We start from the raw sequence: 24862 nt of genomic DNA on the forward strand, positions 1-24862 counted from the left end.
TGCTGGGTGGCACCAAGTCCTTTTTATTCACCCTGGAATCCCAGTGCTGACGCAGAGGAAGCTCTCTGCCATTCGTAGATGGGTGAGTGCATTTACAACATGAGTACAACAGGCAATAGTGGTCCAGAGCTCAAGGAGAGAACTTTCTGGAAGTCTTGCCTCCCACACCAACCGTCCCCCCCCATTACCTCCAGGAGCCTCCACACTCGTCACCCCAGTGACCCTCAGGCAACCTACAGGGCGGGAACTACTGTTGCAACCATGCTACGGATGGGGAAACTGAGGCGTAGAGAGGTTGGTTCAGGGTATAGACACGTCAAAACTTACCAAATCGCACAGGTTAAATATGTGCAGTTTGTTCTATTATAATTATACCTCAATAAAACTGCCTGAAAGCACATGTGATATTTTATAACCATTATGATTGCATAGGCCAGGCGTGGTGGCTCATGGCTGTAGTCCCAGCACTCTGGGAGGCCAAGGCAGGAAGATCACTTGAGGTCAGGGGCTTGAGACCAGCCTAAGCAATATAGTGAGACCCCATCTCTACTGAAAAATAGAAAAATTAGCCAGGTGTGGTGACCCATGCCTGTAGTCCCAGCTACTTGGGAGGCTGAGGCAGGAGGATCACATGAGCCCAGGAGTTGGAGGTTGCTGTGAGCTATGATGACACTACGGCACTCTAGCTGAGGGGTAACAGAGTGAGACTCTGTCTAAAACAACAACTATAGAAATAAACTGTGTATTACTGATACACAGCACACAAGAGGAGAACACTAAATACCATGTAACCCACAAGAGCCCCTGTGTATAATATGGACACTAAAATGTGGATGAGGACGGGCTTAATGTAACCAGTTGGCATTTTAAATAACCTAGGCTTTTGAGATTTTTCTTAGTCATTATTATTATTATTATTATTATTATTTTTTAAGACAGAGTCTCGCTTTGTTGCCCAGGCTAGAGTGAGTGCCATGGTGTCAGCCTAGCTCACAGCAACCTCAAACTCCTGGGCTCAAGTGATCCTCCGGCTTTAGTCTCTCGAGTAGCTGGGACTACAGGCATGTGCCACCATTCCCGGCTAATTGTTTTCTATATAATTAGTTGGCCAATTAATTTCTTTCTATTCATAGTAGAGACGGGGTCTCGCTCTTGCTCAGGCTGGTTTCGAACTCCTGACCTCGAGCAATCCGCCCACCTCGGACTCCCAGAGTGCTAGGATTACAGGCGTGAGCCGCCGTGCCCGGCCAGTCATTATTTTTTGATAAGCACCCAAAGGTTACAGATAGTGACAGATTTGGGATTTGAACCGCCTGAGTCCTCAAACCAGCAGCTCTCCAGCACCCCCTGGAGTCTCCTTGGTGTAACCACATGAGGTCTCCCGCCCAGGCAGTTTCCCAGCCCATCAGCGCGGTGACACCTGTCCTTGCAATTCCCAAGTCTCCTTGGGATACAGGTGCGACCAGGGGCGCTGTCTCTGGTCCTGAAAGTCTGAGCTGCGAAAGCCAAGAGCAGAGCCCTAACCGCAGCGGATCACCGTTCCACACCTGTCCTGGCTCCTCCTCCAGTTTATCGGCCCGGAGGAGTCCAGCTGGTAGTTGTGAAAGTTCTGGTACCGTCAGTTAAACGATGTAGGCTGAGCTCCAGGACCGCAATGACAGAGACAGTAAAGGAGGGTGGGAAGGGGCAGTGCGAGGGAGGTGCTGGCCTTCCAGCCCCAGTGACAGGACGGCAGCCACCATGGGCTGGGACAATTTATGAAAACCAAATGCACAGTCTTAAAATACAATGTTAGGCCGGGCGCGGTGACTCACGCCTGTAATCCTAGCACTCTGGGAGGCCGAGGCGGGTAGATTGCTTGAGGTCAGGAGTTCGAAACCAGCCTGAGCAAGAGTGAGACCCCGTCTCTACTATAAATAGAAATAAATTAATTGGCCAACTAATTATATATAGAAAAAATTAGTCGGGTGTGGTGACGCATGCCTGTAGTCCCAGCTACTCGGGAGACTGAGGCAGAAGGATCGCTTGAGCCCAGGAGTTTGAGGTTGCTGTGAGCTAGGCTGACGCCACGGCACTCACTCTAGCCTGGGCAACAAAGCGAGACTCTGTCTCAAAAAAAAAAAAAAAATACAATGTGGACCTAAGTACCCAGAATCGCCACCCTCTCTGTTAGATTTGCACCGGAAATCAACATGCATGGAGTTAACTGTTCTCAGGTAGCAGTGAACCCAAGAGCCACGCTGGCACTAGGAGACAGTAGACTCACGTGACTCCAGAGTCGACCTGCGAGAGCTCCAGCACCTGACGATGCCCAGGAAGGTGCGAGACTCCCGCGCCGTCTGAAGGGCGGCGTCACAGCGGGTAACAGCAAGAACCACAGGCCCTTCCCTCCATTCCATCCAAGGGCGATTTATCTTAAGACACTACAAATGATACCAATTTTTGTCAATTTGAAATATATGTTGTTTTATCTTAAAATTATAACTATTTTTAAAGAGGGGGAAGGGGCCACGAGACGGTGTCAGGATCACTGTACAGCGGGGGCAGGGGCAGTTGTGGGGGTTCAGGTGTGTCCAGGGCGCCCAGAGAGCCCTTTGCGAGGGTTTTGGGGGCCTTTGCGCTTGCTGCTGTCTTCTCACCCTCTGTGGATTTCAGCGGCAAATTTGGGATAAATGATCAAATGACAAGTCAGGAAACATTCATGCTTTCAAGGAAACAAAATGTTATACAAGTATGTAGAGTGGCACAAGCTGGGGACAGGGGCTCCCCAGTCACGACTATCCCCCAGCGCATGATCCAAGGTCCCCTGAACCAGGTTGGGCCAGTTGGATCCTCTCTCCACCGAGTTGAAAGTGGACGCAGGCACACAGGCGTGGGAAGCTGCCAAACCTGCTCCACCCATGGGCAGCGCCCCAGCAACAAGGCCCCCGGCCTCTGTCACTGAGTCCTGCACACCCACCCCTGGCACCCTGCCCTCCCAAGGTGGGGTCAGTCAGCATCTCTTCCATTTTCATGAGCCACCTGTATTCCTCTAACAAGTCCTGGAAAAATCCAAGCCAGGGTCAGCTCCTGTTGCTTGGAAACAAAGAACCTGGACTGGTACCGCAACTGGTACGAGACAAGACAGACAGGTGGGGGTGCTTGGGGAAGTGCGGGGATTTGGAATTGATCTCGGAGCTTAGGGGGAGACAAATGCAGGAGGGCCCTCCTCCTCCACTGCCCCTCCTCCAGGACAGGAGAAGCAGCTAAGCAAACACCACCTGGACTCCCCGGGGGACATGTGGCCCCTGAGGAGCTCCAGGGCCCAGGGAAGCTGCCCCGAAGGCCAATCCAAGGGAGCCAGAGAGGCTGAGACCCCCTCCCCCCAACTAGGGTAGGGCAGTGGCTCCCAGCAAGGGAAGCTGAAAGCCATCGGAAGGTACCTGCGAATGTCTACATCTTGCCTAAGAGTCTCCCAGGCCTTTCTGTGAAGAATTGTCTGGAAAAGTCTCCAACGTCATCCCAAAGGCCGAGGTCTCAGGCAAACAAGTTCATGGGCTGATCCTGTGGACGCTGAACCACGTCACGGTTTAATTCCACTTCCCAGGCCCTTGGTTGAGAAGAAGCGGGAGGGACGATTGGAGGAAGGATGCCCTGGGCACCTGGAGGGCGTGGCAGACCCAGGTGTCCAAGTGAGCTCAGAAACGCCCTCATGCTGTGCCTTCACAAAGAGCAAAATTCCAAACTGGCCTCCTACCCTGGCCCCGGCCCCAGCCCCTCGGGATCCCAGCCTGAGCCTGGGCGTCCCTGGCGGCAGGGAGATGTAGGGTCTGGGTGGGACGGAGGCGTCGGCTGCGGCAGGAACTGTGGGAGTCCACTGTTCCGCATACTCAGGCAATGGGGGGGGGTTCGGAAGGTTATTACCTGGCCATGGAGGGCAGGCGGGATGGGGATGGAGGGGAGTGGGGACACGCAGGAGACTGTATGCAGGGGCCAGCTCAGGGGACCAGCAGCCGGGGTTCAGGTAGGTTCCAGGTTGATTGCTGCACACCTGGGCCAAACACTGACCCTAGGGCCCTTGGCACAAGCAGGGCAGGGGCCTGGCACCACAGGATGCCAGGGTCCACACGGACTTCCCAGGTGCACAGCATGAGTATGGAAAGGGGACCCCACGTCCGGGTGCCCAGTCCTCACCAAATTCCTTCCTAGATCTGAACCGCCTCGCCTTTGCCCACGCACGTCTCACTTTGGGAAGCAAGCCAGCTCCCAGCACCCAGCGCTGACCCCGAGAGAGGGGACATCGCAGCTGAGGGCATCAGCGGGGCCTCCTTCTACCGAGGCCCTTACTCCCCCCCAGCCACCCCACCCAGAGACATACTGATCATTTATCAAAGTTTTTTTTTTTTTCTTTTTTTTTGCAGTTTGGGGCACAAGTGAGAAAGTTTAAAAAAAAACATATCAGTACAATTTAGCAAATTGTAATCATTGGAATGATGACTCAATCCAGAATTTTAATCACTCACAGGTTCATGGTCATAGGGATTTAAAAAAAAAGTTTTTTAAAATTTTTATTTGTGGTAAAATATATGTAACATAAATTTTGCCACCGTAACCATTTTTAACTGTTCGTAAGAGCACACAGTTCAGTGACATTAACATTCGCTTTGTTGTGCGACCATCACCACCAGAACTCTTTTCATCTTGCAAAACTGAAGCTCTGTCCCCATTAAACACTCACTCCCTATTTCCCCTCCCCTCAGCGCCTGGAAACCACCTTTCCACTTTCTTTTCTTTTCTTTTCTTTTCTTTTCTTTTCTTTTCTTTTCTTTTCTTTTCTTTTCTTTTCTTTTCTTTTTTTTTTTGAGACAGAGTCTCACTTTGTTGCCCAGGCTAGAGTGAGTGCCGTGGCGTCAGCCTAGCTCACAGCAACCTCAGACTCCTGGGCTCAAGCGATCCTTCTGCCTCAGCCTCCCGAGTAGCTGGGACTACAGGCATGCGCCACCATGCCCGGCTAATTTTTTCTATATATTTTAGTTGGCAAATTAATTTCTTCCTATTTATAGTAGAGATGGGGTCTCCCTCTTGCTCAGGCTGGTTTTGAACTCCTGACCTCGAGTGATCCGCCCGCCTCGGCCTCCCAGAGTGCTAGGATTCACCATTCTACTTTCTGCCTTTCGGTTTGACTGCTCTAGGGACCTCATGTAAGTGGAACCTTATAGGATTTGTTTTTTGTGACTGGCTTATTTCACTTGCATAGTGATCATAGGAACTTTTGATACACTCTCAGATTTCACTATATATTTCTACTTTTGTTGCAGAGACATTATAAAATAATGTTCATAATTATTATTGCCTTAAAATTATTGCTTTAAATATTTATTTTCATGGATATAGAGACATTTATCCATTTCACATGCAGTCATTTAAGCATTTCTGCCCATCAAGTGCAATTTACAAATTTTTTACAATTTTATTTTATTTTTTAATTTATAAATAATAATTATACATATTCATGGAGAACAGAGTGATGTTTCAATACATATAATTTATGGTGATCAGATCAGAGTAATTAGCATATCCATCCTCTCAAACATTTATCATTTCTTTGTGTTAGGAACATTCAATATCCTCCCTCTAGCTATTTGTAACTATATATTATTGTTAACATGGATCATCCCACAGTGATATAGAACACTAGAACTGATTCCTCCTATCTAGCTATAATTTTGTATCCTCTAACAAATCTCTCCCTATCCCTCCCTTCATCCTACCTCTCCCAGCCTCTGGTATCCTCTGTGCTACTCTTTATTAATACTTCTATGAAATCAACTGTTTTTAGCTTCCACAAATGAGTGAGAACATGCAGTGTTTAACTTTCTGTTCCCATCTAATTTCACTTAATGCCCTCCAGTTCCATCCATGTTACTAAGAATGGCAGGATTTCATTCTTTTTTATGGCTGAGTAGTATTATGTGGTGTATATAAACCACATTTTCTTTATCCATGCATCTGTTGTTGAACACCTAGGTTGATTCTATATCTGGGCTATTGCGAATAGTGCTGCAATAAACATGGGGGTGCAGATGTCTCTCCAATATAATGATTTCTTTTCCTTTGGATAAATATCCCAGTAGTGGGATTGCTGGATCATATGGTAGTTCTATTTGTATGAATAGTTTCTTGAGGGACCTTCATACTGTTCTCCATAGTGGCTATACTAGTTTGCATCCCAACCAACAGTGCATAAGAGTTCCCTTTTCTCCACATCCTTACAAGCCTCTGGGTTTTTTGTTTGTTTTGTTTTGTTTTATGTAGGGACAATCTCACTGTTGCCCAGGCCGGAGTGCAGTAGTGCAATAATAGTTCACTGCAACCTAAAACTCTTGAGCTCAAGGATCCTCCTGCCTCAGCCTCCTGAGAAGCTGGGCTACAGGTGTGCTCCACCACCACGCCCAGCTAGTTGAAAAAAATTTTTTGTGTGGCCGGGCGCGGTGGCTCACGCCTGTAATCCTAGCACTTTGGGAGGCCGAGGCGGGCGGATTGCTCAAGGTCAGGAGTTCGAAACCAGCCTGAGCGAGACCCCGTCTCTACCAAAAATAGAAAGAAATTAATTGACCAACTAAAAATATATATACAAAAAAAAATTAGCCGGGCATGGTGGCGCATGCTTGTAGTCCCAGCTACTCGGGAGGCTGAGGCAGTAGGATCGCTGAGCCCCGGAGATTGAGGTTGCTGTGAGCTAGGCTGACGCCACGGCACTCACTCTAGCCTGGGCAACAAAGTGAGACTCTGTCTCAAAAAAAAAAAAAAAAAAAAAAAAAAATGTTTGTGGATGGGGTCTTGCTCTGTTGCCCAGGCTTCTCTTAAACTCCTGGCCTCAAATGATTCTTCCACCTCAGGCTCCCAAAGTGCTGGGATTACAGGTGTGAGCCACTGTGCCCACTCATTTTTTGTCTTTTTGATATTAATAATAGCCATGCTGGCTGGGGTGAGATGATCCCTCATTGTGGTTTTGATTTGCCTTTTCCTGATGATTAATGATGTTGAGCATTTTTTTCATATATTTTTTGGCCATTTGTATGTCTTCTTTTGAGAAATGTCTGTTCAGATTATTTGTCTTTTTTTTTTTTTTTTTTGAGACAGAGTCTTGCTCTGTCACCCTGGGAAGAGTGCCATGGCATCATCATAGCTTACCCCAACCTACAACTCCTGGGCTCGAGGGATGCTCCTCCCTCAGCCTCCTGAGTAGCTGGGACTATAGGTAAGCACCACCATGCCCAGCTAATTTTTCTATTTTTAGTATAGATAGGGTCTCCCTCTTCTCAGGCTGGTCTCGAACTCATGACCTCAAAGGATCTGCCTGCCTCGGCCTCCCAGAGTGCTAGGATTACAGGCGTGAGCCACCGAGCCTGGCCATAAATTGATTTTTATATAGGTTGAGAGGTGGGGCTCTAGTTTCATTCTTCTGCATGTGGATATCCAGTTTTCCAAGTACTAATATTGAAGAGACTGTCCTCAGCCACCCAGCAAAGGCATTTTGTTCTTTCTTTTTCTCCCTGTAGGATCCTCACCCAGTATCTTCATGTTCCTGGAACTGCTGATACAAAGAACAATGTATAGCCAATCAATAGCTTATGTTATTTTAATGTATTGTTAAGTTCTCGGTGGCTGGTTCAGTGGCTCACCCCTGTAATCCTAACACTTTGGGAGGCCAAGGCGGGAGGATGGTTTGAGGCCAGAAGTTCAAGACCAGGGCAGGCAACATAACAACACCCCATATCTCTACAAAAAATTTAAAAATTAGCTGGGTGGGCCAGGCACAGTGGCTCATGCCCGTAATCCTGTCATTCTGGGAGGCTGAGGCGGGAGGATAGCTCAAGGTCAGGAGTTTGAGACCAGCCTGAGCAAGAGTGAGACCCTGTCTCTACTAAAATTAGAAAGAAATTAATTGGACAACTAAAAATATATAGAAAAAATTAGCCAGACATGGTGGCGCATGCTTGTAGTCCCAGCTACTCAGGAGGCTAAGGCAGGAGGATCGCTTGAGCACATGAGTTTGAGGTTGCTGCTAGGCTGACACCACAGCACTCTAGCCCGGGCAACAGAAGTGAGACTCTGTCTCAAAAAAAAAAAAAAAAAAAAAATTAGCTGGGTGTGATGGAACATGCCTATAATCTCAGCTACTGGGGAGGCTGAGGTAGGAGGATGGCTTGAGCCTAGGACTTTGAGACTGCAGTCAACTATGATGGTGCCGCTGCTCTCCATCCTGGGCTACAGAGCGAGGCCCTATCTCAAAAAAAAAAAAAAAAAAAAAAAGTCTTGGTAATCAACTTAGGAACTGCCTCCACCTGTCACCTCCAACTGCTGCCAATCAAAGAATACATTCAGGGCGAGTTGAATCTATGTTCCCCAATTATAATCCTCAAACTTGGCCCAAATAACCTCAGTTCTTTCCTTTAGGTTGACATTTCTGGTATAAATTGGCAGGCTTCAGGGTGACACCCCCTCCGGCCGCCTGTTGTTCCCTCCCAGACTTGGGGACTTGGGGCCTGGTACCAGCACGACCCCACCGTGTTCCTCCCACTCCAGAGATTTCACTGGGTGCACAAGCGTCCTCCCGAATAGGGACCTCCCCTCCCTTTTCTGTTGAGGTCCGGATTTCATTGGGACTATTTTTCAAGCCCTCTCTTTCCTTTAAGATCGAGGGCTTTGGTCTCTGACTCTGGGCAGGAGACCTGGGTAAAAAGCTCTGCAGAGAACCACCTTCTCACCTCTGCCTTGGGCGAAGGTTCAGGCGAGGGATGGGGCCGTTTGGTGCCCGTGTTTTCACTCTTGTTGGCCTACAATTGCATTCATGCTTTTAAAGTTGCACCTGCTTTTCATTGTTTGTAATTCGGGCTTTTTTTTTTTTTTCATTTGTGACCAATTCCTGCTAGTTCCAAACCAAAAGGTGCATGATGAGGTGAGTTCTCCGACCCATTTGGGTGCTGCAGATGACTAGCCTTTGCAGAGGTGTCAGGACTGCTGTCCAGGACACGAAGTGGCCTCACAGGGCATTCCTCACCACTGCATCTTAGGGACTCTTGCTCGGCTGGAAAGGTATTGAGAGACAGGTCACCCCATACCTTGAATATCTGCTGCCACCTGGTGGTTGGAAGCGGTCTGAGCCGCGTAACGGGTGATTCACGGCTCTCGGGTGACACCTTGTGGTGTGGCACTCATAAGCGGCATATTTCCACCCAAAACACATTTCCAGCCTTGGTTACGTTTGGGAAGTCCCTAAATTATGGGAAATCAAGTTCCAAATTCTGAGCGCTCTTTTAAGGGTCCACCTCCTTTGGAAACACCAGCTGGTTTCACGTCAACACTTTGGAATGTCCTCTTACAAAAATCCAGGAAAATGGACCCACATGAACCAAGATGGTCACAAGCAGCAGTGTCCCAAATGGGGGTCCTTTGAAATGCTTAAAATAATTCATTTACACACACAACTGGAAAAAGCCAGTTTTAGAACCAGACGAATTGAATGGAAGACACAGTTTCTGTTTTTCCTGGCTGAAATCTGATAATAAGAGATTTGAAAGTGTAACAGAGTAATCACCCCCCTCCCATAGATATAGAAGAGAAATTATTATTATTATCATTTTTTTTTTTGAGACAGAGTCTCACTCTGTTGCCTGGGCTAGAGTGCTGTGGTGTCAGCCTAGCTCACAGCAACCTCAAACTCCTGGGCTCAAGCAATCCTCCTGTTTCAGCCTCCCAAGTAGCTGGGACTACAGGCATGCGCCACCATGCCCAGCTAATTTTTTCTATATATATTTAGTTGGCCAATTAATTTCTTTCTATTCTTTTTTTTTTTTTTTTTTTTTTTTTGAGATAGAGTCTCACTTTGTTGCCCAGGCTAGAGTGAGTGCCATGGCATCAGCCTAGCTCACAGCAACCTTAAACTCCTGGGCTCAAGCAATCCTGCTGCCTCAGCCTCCCAAGCAGCTGGGACTACAGGCATGCGCCACCATGCCCAGCTAATTTTTCTATGTATATATTTTAGTTGGTCAATTAATTTCTATGTTTAGTAGAGACAAGGTCTCGCTCAGGCTGGTTTCGAACTTCTAACCTCGAGCAATCTGCCTGCCTCAGCCTCCCAGAGTGCTAGGATTACAGGTGTGAGCCACCACGCCCGGCCTCTATTCTTTTTAGTAGAGATGGGGTCTCGCTCTTGCTCAGGCTGGTTTCGAACTCCTGACCTCGAGTGATCCGCCTGCCTTGGCCTCCCGGAGTGCTAGGATTACAGGTGTGAGCCACCGTGCCCGGCCTAGAAGAGAAATTTTGACAGTAGGGGGTATGTAACAGAGAGAATAGCCTAGGAAAAGAAAACAGCAAAAATATTTTCTATCTAAAACACCCTCCATCCCTTTCTGAGAACTAAAGTCTGTATCCCTCTCCTAGGCCGGTGGCTAGGGGGGAGGGGAGGGTAAGTCTTTTGTTATCTGTGCAACAGGAGATGGCCCAGCCAACCTGGTAAAGGGAGGTCCTGAGCAGAGGTCATGAGATTGTCTTCAGCAGAGATGGATGATTAGAATCATCAACTGTAGTTGAACAGCAATTGCCGGAAGCTGAGAGCCCATGCTTCAGAAGCTCTGTATTTCTGCTGGTTAGTAGGACACGGCATTTCAGACAGGAGTGTCCATCCTCCTCCTTTGCTGGCAAAGTAATAAAACTTCTTTTACCTTCTCCTCAAACCACTTGTTCTTGTTCTTCTGATGCAGCCTGAGGGACAAGTGGCTGAGCTTTTGGTAACAAAAGTATTTGTTGAAAAAGGAGCTCTGGCAGGGCGCGGTGACTCTCGCCTGTAGTCCTAGCTACTCAGGAGGCTGAAGCAGGAGGCTCGCTTGAGCCCAGGAGTTTGAGGTTGCTGTGAGCTGTTAACGGAAAAAAATCCAAACTCTGTAAAATACTTTTAAAGAGATTTATTCTGAGCCAAATTTGAGGACCATGACCCGGAGCCACTGCCAAGAGGCCTTGGGCAAGTGGACTCGCTGTGGCTGGGTTAGTTTGGTTTTTATACATTTTAGAGACAAGGGTTATGGGTAAAGCCATCAATCAATGTGTGGGAGGTATACATTGGTTTGGCCCAAAAAGGAGGGCCATCTCGAAGCGGGGGCTTACAGGTTATAGGTGGGTTTAAAGATTCTTTAGATTGTAATTGGCTAAAGACGTGAAGCTTTGTCTAAAGAGGTGGAATGTTTTAACATAAACTGTTTACCAGAGGTAAGCCACCATTTGTTGCAAATAGAAGGCCTGCAGGTTTGTCATGCATACCCTCAGGCCTATTAATGGGTTACAAAGGAAGTCTCCAAGAAGGGAGGGGGGCATGTTAAGGCCTGTCTGACCTCCCTCCTCCTGGCAGGCAACTTTGCCCTTGAATATTCCTCTGGCCACGAGGGGGTCCATTCAGTCAGCCGGTAGGGGTTGAGGATTTTAGTTCACAGAGCTATGCACCGAACTCTAGCCTCAGATGACAGACCAAGACCCTATCTCAAAAATAAATAAAAAGGAGCTCTATGGTCAGAAGCCAGCCTAATTAAAAGCTGATATTTAAGCTCTCTGTATATATTTTTAAAAGCTTTTCTGGTTTTTCTCTTTTGGATCCTGTTTCTGGGACTTTTTTTCAATCAATTGAAACCCCTTTTTATTTTATAATTTTATTCTTTTGTATTTTCAATCCATTTACTTTTTAAGCTATCAAATTTTCTCATACAAGCCTCCTTTTCTGTGTATGTACATGCAGAGAGCCTTCTGAAAATGAACACAAAGTCTTTGCCTTCTGTGACCTATGGACAGACTCTTGAGAACACTGGTATATCTCCAGACAACCACTTTCTTCTGGGATCAGGCTTCAGAACCTTCTCATAGGGACCAGTGTTTTTCAGATATAACAAAATCCAACTCATTTGACCTAAGGTGAGATTTATATTTAATAGGTCTCATGTTCCATTGCAAATATTTATCTAACGGAAGGCATTCTGTTGCCAGCTTCAGCCGTTCCGCCTTGGCTAGGGGTGTGCCTGGCTGCAGATTCCTCCCAACAGAAGACACAACTGCCTACATTTTGTCACGCTTGAAGGCAGTCGTGATGTTAGGAGAATCCACAGTTAAATATATGATACTGTTCTTTGGTGAAACCCCTTTTTTAAAAAAAAATGTATGGTCCCTCTGCTTGCTTCCCATCTTGTTGGCATGATTTTTGCTGAGAAAAATGTAAAACTTTATTGACTTTTTTTTTTTTTGAGACAGAGTCTCACTCTGTTGCCCAGGCTAGAGTGAGTGCTGTGGCGTCAGCCTAGCTCACAGCAACCTCAAACTCCTGGGCTCAAGCGATCCTCCTGCCTCAGCCTCCCAAGTAGCTGGGACTACAGGCATGCGCCACCATGCCTGGCTAATTTTTTCTATATATGTATTAGTTGGCCAATTAATTTATTTCTATTTATAGTAGAGACGGGGTCTCGCTCTTGCTCAGGCTGCTCCTGACTTGGAGCAATCCGCCCGCCTCAGCCTCCCAGAGTGCTAGGATTACAGGCGTGAGCCACCGCGCCCGGCCTTTATTGACGTTTTAAAAGCTTAAAATCTCCCCAAATTGGCTGCAGTAAGGCTTTTCCTTCTATTTCCTTCCACTTCTGCTCCTCCTTCCTTTTGCCATGCTGATGCGCGTAGAAATACGTAGAAATCTAAAGGGGACTTCCGGTGGCCTTGAGGGCCCCTGAGGAACACACAAAAAGCTGCCACAGATGCACACTCACTTTGTGGGGTCTTCTGTCTCCCTCACAGAGTCCCAAGAGTTGTGTGCAGACTTCTGTCAGGTTTACAGCTCTGCTCAGTTTTGCACTGAGTTTCCTTTCTCTTTGGCTTCTCAGGAACCAGCAATGACTTGTAGGCAGCAGACAACTTGATCTTTGTGTGTGTGGTGCCTGGCTAGTCGCATGGTCAGATCAGAGCTCACTCTGGCTGCTGGATTCACAAAGGATAGGCAGAGGGCAGGGAACCAGTGAGGAGGAGGTCGTAGTGGTGTTACCGAAAGTTTGGTATTTGTCCCCAAGGCCGAATAAGTGAGCACCAAGAAGGAGGACAAGTCATTTGAGGAAAAGGAAAGAGAAGTTTATTAATTTACCAGCAAATGAGGGCAGCAGACTATCGTCTCAGCAGAACCACCATCCTGTTTTAAAGCAGAAAAACGGGGCTTTTTAAAGGGGGGATTGCAGTGGAGGTTGGGTTCAGGTCTCTGTGACCAGCATCACATGTCATGGCTTTGGGCTATTGTTGTTTAACTATAGTTGGTGGTTTCCACAGACCTTGACTATGATCTTGTGACAATTCCATTGAGCCATCTCTTGTGGTTTAAGATACTAGGAAACAAACAGCAAAGAACATTTTTCTGCCCCTTTGATTAGTGGCTTTGGGAAGGAATGCAGGTTTTAATTCCCCAAGTAGAGGGAGGGGTGGATAAAGAGACAACTTGTAAAACATTTCATTGCCCTTTTTCTGACCTTTACCTCTGTTATAGTGGTCCAGGTAACCTTGGCCCAGGCTTTGCCCAAATTGGTTGAGTTCATCCGTCAGCCAATCTGTCAACAAACATTTAATGAACCCTGGCTCTGTGTCAGCCCCAGTGCTGCATGCTGGAAGCACAGCAAGGAATGGGACAGACATGGTCCCTGCCCACACAGAGTTCTCAGCCTGGTCAGGGACAGAGCCACGAGCAGGCAGCTCATGTCCAGGGAAGTCGGGCTGTGATGCAGAAAGCACGAGGCCTGTAGAAGGGGAAAGATCTCCTCCTCCATATCTCAGCAGTGTCCTAAAGAATGAATAAAAGTCACCCAAGTGGTGGCTCCTGCCTGTAATACCAGCACTCTAGGAGGTTGGGAGGATCATTTGAGGGCAGGAGTTCAAGACCAGTCTGGCCAAGATAGTTGAGACTTCATCTTGTGAACTAAAATCCTCAACCCCTACCGGCTGACTGAATGGACCCCCTCGTGGCCAGAGGAATATTCAAGGGCAAAGTTGCCTGCCAGAAGGAGGGAGGTCAGACAGGCCTTATCATGCCCCCCTCCCTTCTTGGAGACTTCCTTTGTAACCCATTAATAGGCCTGAGGGTATGCATGACAAACCTGCAGGCCTTCTATTTGCAACAAATGGTGGCTTACCTCTGGTAAACAGTTTATGTTAAAACATTCCACCTCTTTAGACAAAGCTTCATGTCTTTAGCCAATTACAATCTAAAGAATCTTTAAACCCACCTATAACCTGTAAGCCCCCGCTTCGAGATGGCCCTCCTTTTTGGGCCAAACCAATGTATACCTCCCACACATTGATTGATGGCTTTACCCATAACCCTTGTCTCTAAAATGTATAAAAACCAAACTGTAACCCAGCCACAGCGAGTCCACTTGCCCAAGGCCTCTTGGCAGTGGCTCTGGGTCATGGTCCTCAAATTTGGCTCAGAATAAATCTCTTTAAAATTATTTTACAGAGTTTGCCGAGGCGGGCGGATTGCTCAAGGTCAGGAGTTCAAAACCAGCCTGAGCAAGAGCGAGACCCCGTCTCTACTATAAATAGAAAGAAATTAATTGGCCAACTGATATATATAGAAAAAATTAGCCGGGCATGGTGGCGCATGCCTGTAGTCCCAGCTACTCGGGAGGCTGAGGCAGAAGGATCACTCAAGCCCAGGAGTCTGAGGTTGCTGTGAGCTAGGCTGACGCCACGGCACTCACTCTAGCCTGGACAACAAAGCGAGACTCTGTCTCAAAAAAAAAAAAAAAAAAATTATTTTACAGAGTTTGGATTTTTTTCCGTTAACAATCTCTACAAAAAATAGAAAAATTAGTTGGTTCCCTGTCCTCTGCCTATCCCTTGTGAACCCAGCAGCCAGAATGATCTCTGATCTGACCATGTCACTCCCTGTGTAAAACTTTCTGTGGCTCCCTATTATCCCCCAGAACAGAAGCCAAACTCCTTACTGCACCAGCATGGCCCTCACCTTCCAGTCTCTGCCTCGTTCCCCATCCCCATCTCTCAGCATCCTCCACCATGTGAAATACTTTCAGTTCTTCAAACTGGCTGATGTGTTCTCTATGTAGACCACTCTACTCCTCACTTTTTGCCTGGCTAAACCCTTAGTTCCCAGCTTAGACAAAAGCCTTCCCTGCCCCACTGTTATGGAAACCAAAAGGAGGTTTCTGTCTAGGTCCAGTTGCTCATCACACAAACATCCAGTTACTGAGATTAGAAGGAAGAAGAGAATTTTTAATATGAAAGCTGTCTTGTTGGGAGAACAGGAGAAGCTGCATCAAAGGAGAAGCCATGTGCCTTGGGGGATGGTGAGTCTCGGCTCAGGAAGTCTGCCCCAGGGCCTTCAGAATCTCAACTCCCCTGTCTTGCAGAAAATCCATCAGTTCTAGGAAACAACTCAAAAAGTCAAGTAGTTAGTTATGGTAGAGGATTATAAAAAAATCATATATAAGGGTCATCAAAATTTGTTCATGGAGCGGAACACTCCACCTTCCCTGCACTTCCTACACTCTCACAGTACCTGTCCTTGCTCCTTTCTCTGCCCCCTCTCCCCCATAACCCACAAGCTCTGAGAAGGAGACTGGGTCCCTCCTGCTGTCTTGCTGGCATCCAGCTAGGGGGAGCATCCAGCTAGGGGCTTGCCATGTCACATGCTGAGTGCAGGAACTTCTGGGTTTGAGTGTGGATGCCCTGGCAGGGCTGTCTTGGGGCTGATGTGTCTGCAATGCTCAGTCTAGGCCCAGCACCCAGATCGCTCATTAATTCATTGTTTCAGGAAAAGGGCAGGCGGGTGGGCAGACCTGAGAAACGCTCATGTAGCTCTGGGGGAGTGGAGGGAGAGAGAAGACAAAGCAAAGTCTAGGGGCTCTGGGAAGCTCTTAATAAAACAAACCCCGTAAAATACTGGCGCGGTGGCTCACTCCTGTAATCCTAGCACTCTGGGAGGCCAAGGCGGGAGGATCCCTTGAGCACTAGGAGTTCAAGACCAGCCTCAGCAAGAATGAGACCCTGTCTCTACTAAAAATAGAAATTAGCCAGGCAACTAAAAAAAATATATATATATTAAACAAAATTAGCCGGGCGTGGTGGCGCGCGCCTATAGTCCCAGCTACTGGGGAGACTGAGGCAGGAGGATCGCTTGACCCCAGCAGTTGGACGCTGCTGTGAGCTGGGCTGATGCCACGGCACTCCAGCCCGAGCAACACAGCGAGACTCTGTCTCAAAAAAAAAACAAAATCCCGGGGTGGAGTTCCACTGAAGCTGAGTCACCAGACACGACCTGGCCACTCACAAACATGGCGTCGCAGGGCCCCGTCTCCCAGGTCCTCACTGACATGGCTGCCCCAAGGGTGGGTGGGCGTGCGGGGCGGAAGTGACGCAAACAGGAAGTCCGGCCGGCCGCTCGGCCGCCCGGGCGCGCAGCGCAGCGGCCGCGGCGGGTTCTGAGGCGAGGGGATGAGGCGGACGGAGCGGCTCTGGGGCGCGGCGGTGCTGCAGCTGCTGCTGACTGCCCGAGTGGTGTCGGCGTTAGAGCCCATCAGCGTGGGCATCGCCATCGGGGCCGCGTCGCTCCTCACCGGCTACCTGTCCTACAAGGACATCTACTGCCGCTTCTCCGAGTGCTGCCGCGAGGAGCAGCCGTTCAACGCCTCGGGTATGGCGGGGGCGCGGGCTCAAGGTCCGGCCCGGGGCGCGGGGGTCTCTGCGCTCCAGGCCCGGCGCTAGCGCGCGGCATCCTGCCGGCGGTCATCCGGATCGGGTGGGCGGGAGAACGGACGGGGCAGGCTGGGAGTCGTTCGTGGGAACTCTGCCCGGACTCCAGCCCTGGCAGCAGTCTTGGGAAAGTCTCCGGGCCGTGGGGCTCTGCCCAAGTCACCGACTCTGCCTCAGTGTCAGCCCTGGGGTCTGGCTGCATCTGTCGCTAATCTGTGCCTCTCACTTTGGCCAGTTGGGAAAGTGCTGCTTTTCCGGTGCATTTTTATTATTATTATTTTTTATTTCAGCGTATTATGGGGGTACAATGTTAAGGTTATGTATATTGCCCATGCCCCCCCCCCCTCCAGTGCATTTTTAATGTGTGTTTCTTTCTCTGTTCTGGGGCTGGCTCCTGCAGCCCTGAAGCTGGATTTGGAGGAGAAACTGTTTGGACAGCATGTGGCCACAGAAGTGATTGTCAAGGCACTGACTGGCTTCAGGAGCAACAAAAATCCCAAGAAACCACTGACCCTTTCCTTACACGGCTGGGCTGGCACAGGCAAGAATTTTGTCAGCCAAATTGTGGCTGAAAATCTTCACCCAAAGGGCCTGAAGAGTAACTTTGTCCACCTGTTTGTATCGACTCTGCACTTCCCTCATGAGCAGAAGATAAAACTGTACCAGGCAAGAACCCACTATTACCTAGTCCACGGGGCTGCTCCGACTGGCCTGGGCGACCTGCTCACTAACTCTGGCTTCTGCTTCTCTTTCCTTTGCATTGCAATTGCCCCAGGCTCCTGGAGTTAAGGCACACTTAGTCCAGGGTGCTTACGAAGCTCTCCTACAACTTTTTTCTTACTCGGTTCCAAAATAATCCAGTGGGATAGAGGATATTATTTCTATTAAAAAATGGAGCCAAGAGAGGCAAGGTGATTTACTCCTTATAATCTTTGTGACTTTGTGGCAGAGCAAGAACTTGAACCCAAATCTCCCAGCTGCGTGGTAGCCACCTTCTCCAGTGAATGAAAGCACTCAGCATTCCCAGCCAGCTTGTGTGAGGTGGGGCAGTCTCAGGGATGTGTTTGGGTGCGGCTTCATTTAATGCTCCCCACCTATGGTACAGAGTGTCGCCTCTGCATTTTGCAATATAGATCGGAGGATTTTTTTTTTCTCCTGAACAGTTTTATTCCCTTTGTTTATCCTATCTTTCTTTCAAGTCCTTGGCACTACTTTCTTCAAAGAAAGACTCAGAGAACTTAAACCTTCAGACTTTTCTCTTTTTGAAATATTCTTTCCACATTTAATTTCTATAAAGCTGTCTAGGAAGGTTAATTCTCATTTAAGTGAATGTCATCCTTGTTGAGGTTAATAGTCCTACTGTTAAGTGGGGACTGAAAAAAGAAACAGAAACTTAACTGAGCAAGGAAGTGGAAGCGGGTGTTTGTCATACAAACTGTCTAAGCAGGGCAGATTACCAAAAGGAAGGAGTAATTTTCTTGTTTTCCACATTCTTTCATAAATCTCTAGGAATACAATAAGGTAGATGAGGGGGAGTCTAGGGGAGGTTCATGGTCATGGCCTTTCACATTTTAGGTTTAAGGGCTTGTTGTGTGTTTTTGTGTTTGTTTCAAGAAAGCATTGGAACAAATGCTTTTCATGAAATGCCATCTATGTCAGTTCCTTTGTTCATTGCACCAGTACAAAGCGTTGGTCTTGGGCACTGTGCGGGTCTTAGTCTAGTTCCTTATTCCTCAGTATGTCTGGTAATATTTGAGATTGAAGTCCACAGTGAGATAAAAACTATGGGTTGGTAAACAGTGAATGATCGTGGATCTTGGACCTTTTATACCTTTAAAAAGTCACATTTAGCATGTCATTTGAGTTAAAAAAAACTTCTCTGCATTTTAGCACCCATCTCTCTGCCAATTTCTACTTTTTATAGATAAGGTTTTGGAAAAGCTAATGAAAGGAGGTAGGGTACAGTTTGTAAAAATTCTTCATTAAACCCTTGAGATCTCTGATCTTGCCTTTAGTGCACAAGCAGCAGTGTAGTGCTTCTCCTCTTAGAGCATCCTTTGAGCCTGTACATCCTATTTCTTTTACGGTGAGTTTAGGACCAGTTGCAGAAGTGGATTCGTGGTAATGTGAGTGCGTGTGCGAGGTCTGTTTTCATCTTTGACGAGATGGATAAATTGCACCCTGGGATCATTGATGCAATCAAGCCATTTCTAGACTACTATGAGCAAGTGGATGGAGTGTCTTACCGCAAAGCCATCTTTATCTTTCTCAGGTGAGCAGGCGACGGTTTCTTGGGGACACATAAGCCCTCATTCTCCCAATGCTAGTATGAAGTTTTGGCAAGCACCTTGTTTACCAGGACAAAAGTGCCAGCTTGGCAAAAGTCACTTGCCCACTTCTTTATTTTTTGGTTGCCAGTTTCAGCGTGGCATGGAATATGGGCAAAAGAAATGAGCTAAAGAAATAATTGCTGATAAAAAGCAATTTTATTCACTGAGCCTGGGTTTCTGAGGGTTATAAAAAGCCAGAGCTTTACCCCAGCAAGTTTGGAAGAAACAGATTTTAAATTCCTTCGGGGCAGACACTTTTTTTTTTTTTTTTGTATATTAGTACATAGTAAATATTACTTAAGAATTGGCCGGGGCCGGGTGCGGTAGCTCACGCCTATAATCCTAGCACTCTGGGAGGCCAAGGCGGGCGGATTGCTCGAGGTCAGGAGTTCGAAACCAGCCTGAGCAAGAGAGAGACCCCGTCTCTACTATAAATAGAAAGAAATAAATTGGCCAACTAATATATATATAGAAAACATTAGCCAGGCATGGTCGTACACGCTTGTAGGCCCAGCTATTTGGGAGACTGAGGCAGGAGGATTGCTTCAGCCCAGGAGTTTCAGGTTGCTGTGAGCTAGGCTGACGCCACGACACTCACTCTAGCCTGGGAAACAAAGCTAGACTCTGTCTCAAAAAAAAAAAAAAAAAAAAAAAAAAGAATTTGCTGGGGCTGGGCATGGTGGCTTACACCTATAATTCTAACACTCTGGAAGGCTGAGGCAGGAGGGTCGTTCAAGGTCAGGAGTTCGAAACCAGCCTGAGCAAGAGCAAGACCCTAGTCTCTACTAAAAATAGAAAGAAATTAATTGGGCAACTAAAAATATATAGAAAAAATTAGCCAGGCATGGTGGTGCATACCTGTAGTCCCAGCTACTCAGGAGGCTAAGGCAGGAGGATCGCTTGAGCCCAGGAGTTTGGGGTTGCTGTGAGCTAGGCTGACGCCATGGCACTCTAGCCTGGGCAACAGAGTGAGACTCTGTCTCAAAAAAAACAAACAAAAAGGCCGGGCACGGTGGCTCACGCCTGTAATCCTAGCTCTCTGGGAGGCCGAGGCGGGCGGATTGTTCGAGGTCAGGAGTTCGAAACCAGCCTGAGCAAGAGCGAGACCCCGTCTCTACTATAAATACAAAGAAATTAATTGGCCAACTAATATATATACAAAAAATTAGCCGGGCATGGTGGTGAATGCCTGTAGTCCCAGCTACTTGGGAGGCTGAGGCAGGAGGATTGCTTGAGCCAGGAGTTTGAGGTTGCTGTGAGCTAGGCTGACGCCATGGCACTCACTCTAGCCTGGGCAACAAAGTGAGACTCTGTCTCAAAAAAAAAAAAAACAAAAAGAATAAACCTTAGAGCAGGTTCATTTCCTGGTAAGATACAGAAGTCTTAATATGTGATTTTAATTTTTGTTTCTCTCGCAAATTCAGCAATGCAGGTGGGGACCTCATAACTAAGACGGCGCTTGACTTTTGGCTGGCAGGAAGAAAGAGGGAAGACATTCAGCTGAAGGACCTGGAACCTGTGCTGTCTGTCGGAGTCTTCAATAATAAACACAGTGAGTCCACAAGAGTTAAGAGCCGCCTAACTCAGCCAGCAGAGAGCTGTCTCCTCGCTCATCGAGTGTTTCCCAAAGCCAGAGAATCCCACTTGCCTCAGTGGCTTTGCTAAAATAAAGTAGGGAATTTTCTTAGGGCAATTTTATTCTAGAAGCCAGTTAGCAGGGTGTTTAGCCAAGTCTTATGTCAGCTTTTTGCACACTGACAAAAAGAATCTCTGGGCCAGGCGAGGTGGCTCACACCTGTAATCCTAGCACTTTGGGATGCCAAGGTGGGAGGATTGCTTGAGACCAGGAGTTTGAGACCAGCCTAAGCAAGATCAAGACCCCATCTCTATTAAAAATAGAAAAATTAGCTGGATGTGGTGGCATGCACCTGTAATCCCAGCTACTTGAGAGGTTGAGGCAGGAGGATTCCTTAAGCCCAGTAGGTTGCTGTGAGCTAGGCTGATGCCATGGCACTCTACCCTGGGTGACAGAGCAAGACTCTGTCTCAATAAAAAAAAAAGAAAAAAAGAATTTGAAGGGCTAAGGACATGAAGAATGTACTGTGGATCAAGATCAGAGCGGCCCCGTGAGAGCGTGGCCAACTGGCAGTGATGGGCAGGAAACGTAGCTGTGTCTTGTTTCGCAGGTGGCCTGTGGCGCAGTGGACTGATTGATAGGAACCTCATCGATTACTTTATCCCCTTCCTGCCCCTGGAGTACAGACACGTGAAAATGTGTGTGCGGGCCGAGATGAGGGCCCGAGGTTCTGCCATAGATGAAGACATTGTCACAAAAGTGGCAGAGGAAATGACATTTTTCCCCAAAGACGAGAAAATCTACTCAGACAAGGGCTGCAAGACCGTGCAGTCGCGGCTCGATTTCCACTGAGCTCTTACCCAGATGGGTTAAGAGGCAACGGGGAGGCTGAGCACAGCAGGGCCCTGCCTTCCAGAAGCACTTTGAAGACCTCTTCAGGGTTTTGCACATTTGCACCTGCGGACTTTCAGGATAGAGAAACTTCTAAGAGTTGAAATATGAAAATGTGCTAATCTGTCCCATCCACTTGTCCTTTTGCAACATGAAAGAAGTCCAACTATTCTTCGAATTTGAAGATGAACTTTTAAAATCCCCTTCACACTGATCGTTACCCAACAAAAGTGCCTGACGACAGCTGTGCGAGGCAGGCCCATGGATCCTTTGTGACCCACGGGACCAACACCTCAGCAGCTCCTGGTAGGGTGGCCTCTGAGGAGTGTTGGGTCTTCTCCTGTAGAAGACACTCTTCGGCTGTTGGTTTTCTTTACACAGGGAACCTTCCCTGACTTGAAGCATTTTCAGTTGGAATTGGTGCGGGTGGTCAGCACTCTTTTTTTTGATCAGATAGCATTCTTATTCAAATTGCCATTTTTAACATCAGTGGTTTTAAGATTGCCTCAAAGCTTTTAGCATTTGGCCAGTTTTAACTCACACCCACACTAGTCTTTCCCCCAACACGCTAGGCACAAATTCTTCCTCGATTGAATTAGTTTTGAAAGGTAAAGTTTGTTTAGCTGTGAACAAACTTTACATTTCATAACTGAGGTAAAAGTTATGAAATTGTCAAATCCATGCCAATTCGTTATCAAGGAGTCAACATTTTGCCTGTTAAAGGGACAGGTAAGGTGATTGCATAGACAGCCCAAGGTGGCATGCCATCTGCTGAATTTACCCAGTCCCACTCCTGCTCCTTACTGAATCACATGTTGAGGGGTGGAGCTGGGGGAGACATCTGAACACAGACATGCTCCCTGGAAATTCTGAACCACGGCCCCGAAATCTCCCAAACCACCTGACCTTGGAAAGCAAAATTGGCTGCTTTGTTTTTTTTTAATTTTTTTTTTTTTTTTTGGCTGCTTTGTTTTTGACAGAATGTTTTGGTAAAGGCTTCTTCAGACTGAGGGGGAAATTCTACATTTCTCCAGTCTATGCTATCCAGCGAAGGGAGCGCAGAGGCGAGCGCAAGATGAGCGCCCCAAGGCTTCCCAGGAAACACGAACAGGCCCTTTCTTCTGAGGGTAAAGAACTTCAGGATCAGGGCCCAGTGGGCACTGGGCAGACTTACTCAGCCCTAATTGTGCAAAGAACCACACTATCTGACCCCCTCCTGGGCCTCTTCCAGGGCTACGGGCAGCGCCCCTGCTCAGAGCCTTTTGTGGGGCTGGCAGCCTCTGGACGAGGACAGCAGGGCCCACTGGACGATCACAGACGTCACAGTGTGTGTGCAGCGTCTGTGCTGAACTGTCCCCATGTGGGCTGGGGGTTCAACCTGAGGCCTTTGCAGCAGACGGGACAGACAGGTCCCTTCCTCCTGTCCATTCTCTGGCTGCTGATTCCAGCCCTGGTCGTGGGATTCCTCGCCCATCCATCTTACAGCGTCAGCCCCAGCCTGCCTTGGACCACACCTTGTCCTGAACTTCACTCGCTGCTGGATTTCCCCAGCCATATCATAGAGGGAATCGGTGAGACCGCTGGCTTTGAGTTTGAGTCCTTGGTTCCCATGGTGAGCATTTGTATGTTACACTTTATATGTGGGTCAGTCTCTCACTGGACTCCACAGAACCGTGGGAAATCTGTACAATGTGCTCATTCTCCATGACTGGCACGTGCCCACACTGAGCGGTCAGCTGCAGATTCTGTATTGCCAAAGAAGTAGGAGTACTGTACGCTGGAAATGCTAGAGTTTGCAAGGATATGTATGTTTTTTATAATGTCTTCTGAACCACAGATAATAGAAATATAGGAAATTGCTTATTTTATAATAAAACATGGGTAGGACTTAAAATGAAATAACTGTTTATTCCTTTCTCAGGTATTCTTAAATGGCATGAATGTTGTTGAATGTGTGGCAGTGTACCGTCCCAGCCATAGATCAAACAGGGTCATCTGATAAGGACACCTTATGTGGCAGCACCAGGCTGGAACTGCCCTGATCACTGGGAGGTAACACTCAGGTTCCACCCAGTGTGACTCATTCTGTGTCCCTCCTGTGGTTCCAATGCAGCTGCAGACATGCCCTTAGAACAGCACAGCATTTTCACGTATGAAGTGTGGTAAGAGCGAATTTTTGACATGGAACTGCCTTATAGGGTATCACAGTCTTTGAAAAATGCCAAGGTAAGGCTTAAAATTTTTAGTACATATTCTCAAATTGGAGCTAAGTTACATTTCTTTTATAACTTTTTGGGTATCTGGTCAAGCAGAGACAAGATTTCTGTTTATAGTGGTGTAATAAACTCAACACATGTTGGCCACCTTTGGACTGCTGTTACTAACTATAGCTTGAAAAGGCCACACACAGCCCAGCCTCCCCCACCCCTCATAAAATATGGACAAGAGTTTGAATTGACCTGGATATAGAATCTTATAATAAAGGCTAAATTTTATGATATGTGATGTCCCTTGCTAACTTTCCTCCCCTAGTTTATTTGGTAACAGTTTGGAATAAAGACTTCAACACCTCAGGTGGTGTCAGACTTACCGTACCCTGGACGTGCAGGTTGGTAGCCTTTGCATCGTACAGAAGCAGTATTTACCTTAAAGGCCGTTATCCCCAAATAGGAAGTTTAATTGGATTAGGTGATAGATATTTTCATGAAAGTGATGGATTTCTTTCTAAAAAATATACTCTAAAATTAATGTAGGAAGGAAATTGAGGCACTGGGAAAACAACTCACCTGACACTCTCCCATCCAAGTTCTAATTAGGCCTGACGATGCTTAGCTTCTGAGATCAGAAGACGTCAGGCATGTTCAACCATAGACACTCAGACTTGCTGAACTGATCTCAGATAAGGAAACCTAACTGCCTCGTCTTCTCGCCCCAAATTATGGTAAATAGTGGAGTCCTAGTCATGTTAATCCAGTTTCAGCTCAATCACCCCTAACCTGATCTCCTGTCTCGGCAGTGAATTGCTAACACCAACTTTCTTCGCAGGACTGAGGATTAGCTGATTTATCTTAAACAGGAAGTTCAAACCCTTCTCACCAACACCCCTGATTTCTCATCTGAAGGTTCTTGAGCCCCATGAGGCCACCTTCTAGCTCTGGCTCTCAGCCTAATGCAGCTTCTACTCCACCCCATACTGCCTCATCTCTGAAGACTGAACTTAACAAAATTGTCAGGGGAACCCTGTGTTCCCTAATTAGGGGTTCCCAGGTGCTGAGGCTGCAATTTTCAAATGAGTGATTGATTAAAC

At 47.4% G+C, this 24862-nt stretch overlaps 1 protein-coding gene across 3 annotated transcripts; it reads left to right on the top strand.

Annotated features, from left to right (window-relative positions):
• Nucleotides 1–16413: 16413 nt before the first annotated feature.
• On the top strand, nucleotides 16414–24055 carry TOR1B (torsin family 1 member B). Of its 3 annotated transcripts, none has more exons than XM_012772223.3 (5): nucleotides 16414–16699; nucleotides 17159–17424; nucleotides 18855–19030; nucleotides 20513–20640; nucleotides 22536–24055. In XM_012772223.3, the coding sequence occupies exons 1-5, from the start codon at nucleotides 16501–16503 to the stop codon at nucleotides 23261–23263; spliced, it is 1497 nt and encodes a 498-aa protein (XP_012627677.1). In that variant the 5' UTR covers nucleotides 16414–16500; the 3' UTR covers nucleotides 23264–24055. The 3 variants fall into 3 exon arrangements, with proteins under 3 accessions (XP_012627677.1, XP_012627678.1, XP_012627680.1); XM_012772224.3 differs by having other exon boundaries at nucleotides 21275–22672; XM_012772226.2 differs by lacking the exons at nucleotides 16414–16699; nucleotides 17159–17424 and adding an exon at nucleotides 17439–17799.
• The last annotated feature ends 807 nt before the right edge of the window (nucleotides 24056–24862 follow it).

Source organism: Microcebus murinus, chromosome 12, assembly GCF_040939455.1.
Source record: "Microcebus murinus isolate Inina chromosome 12, M.murinus_Inina_mat1.0, whole genome shotgun sequence".
Lineage (NCBI taxonomy): Eukaryota > Metazoa > Chordata > Mammalia > Primates > Cheirogaleidae > Microcebus > Microcebus murinus.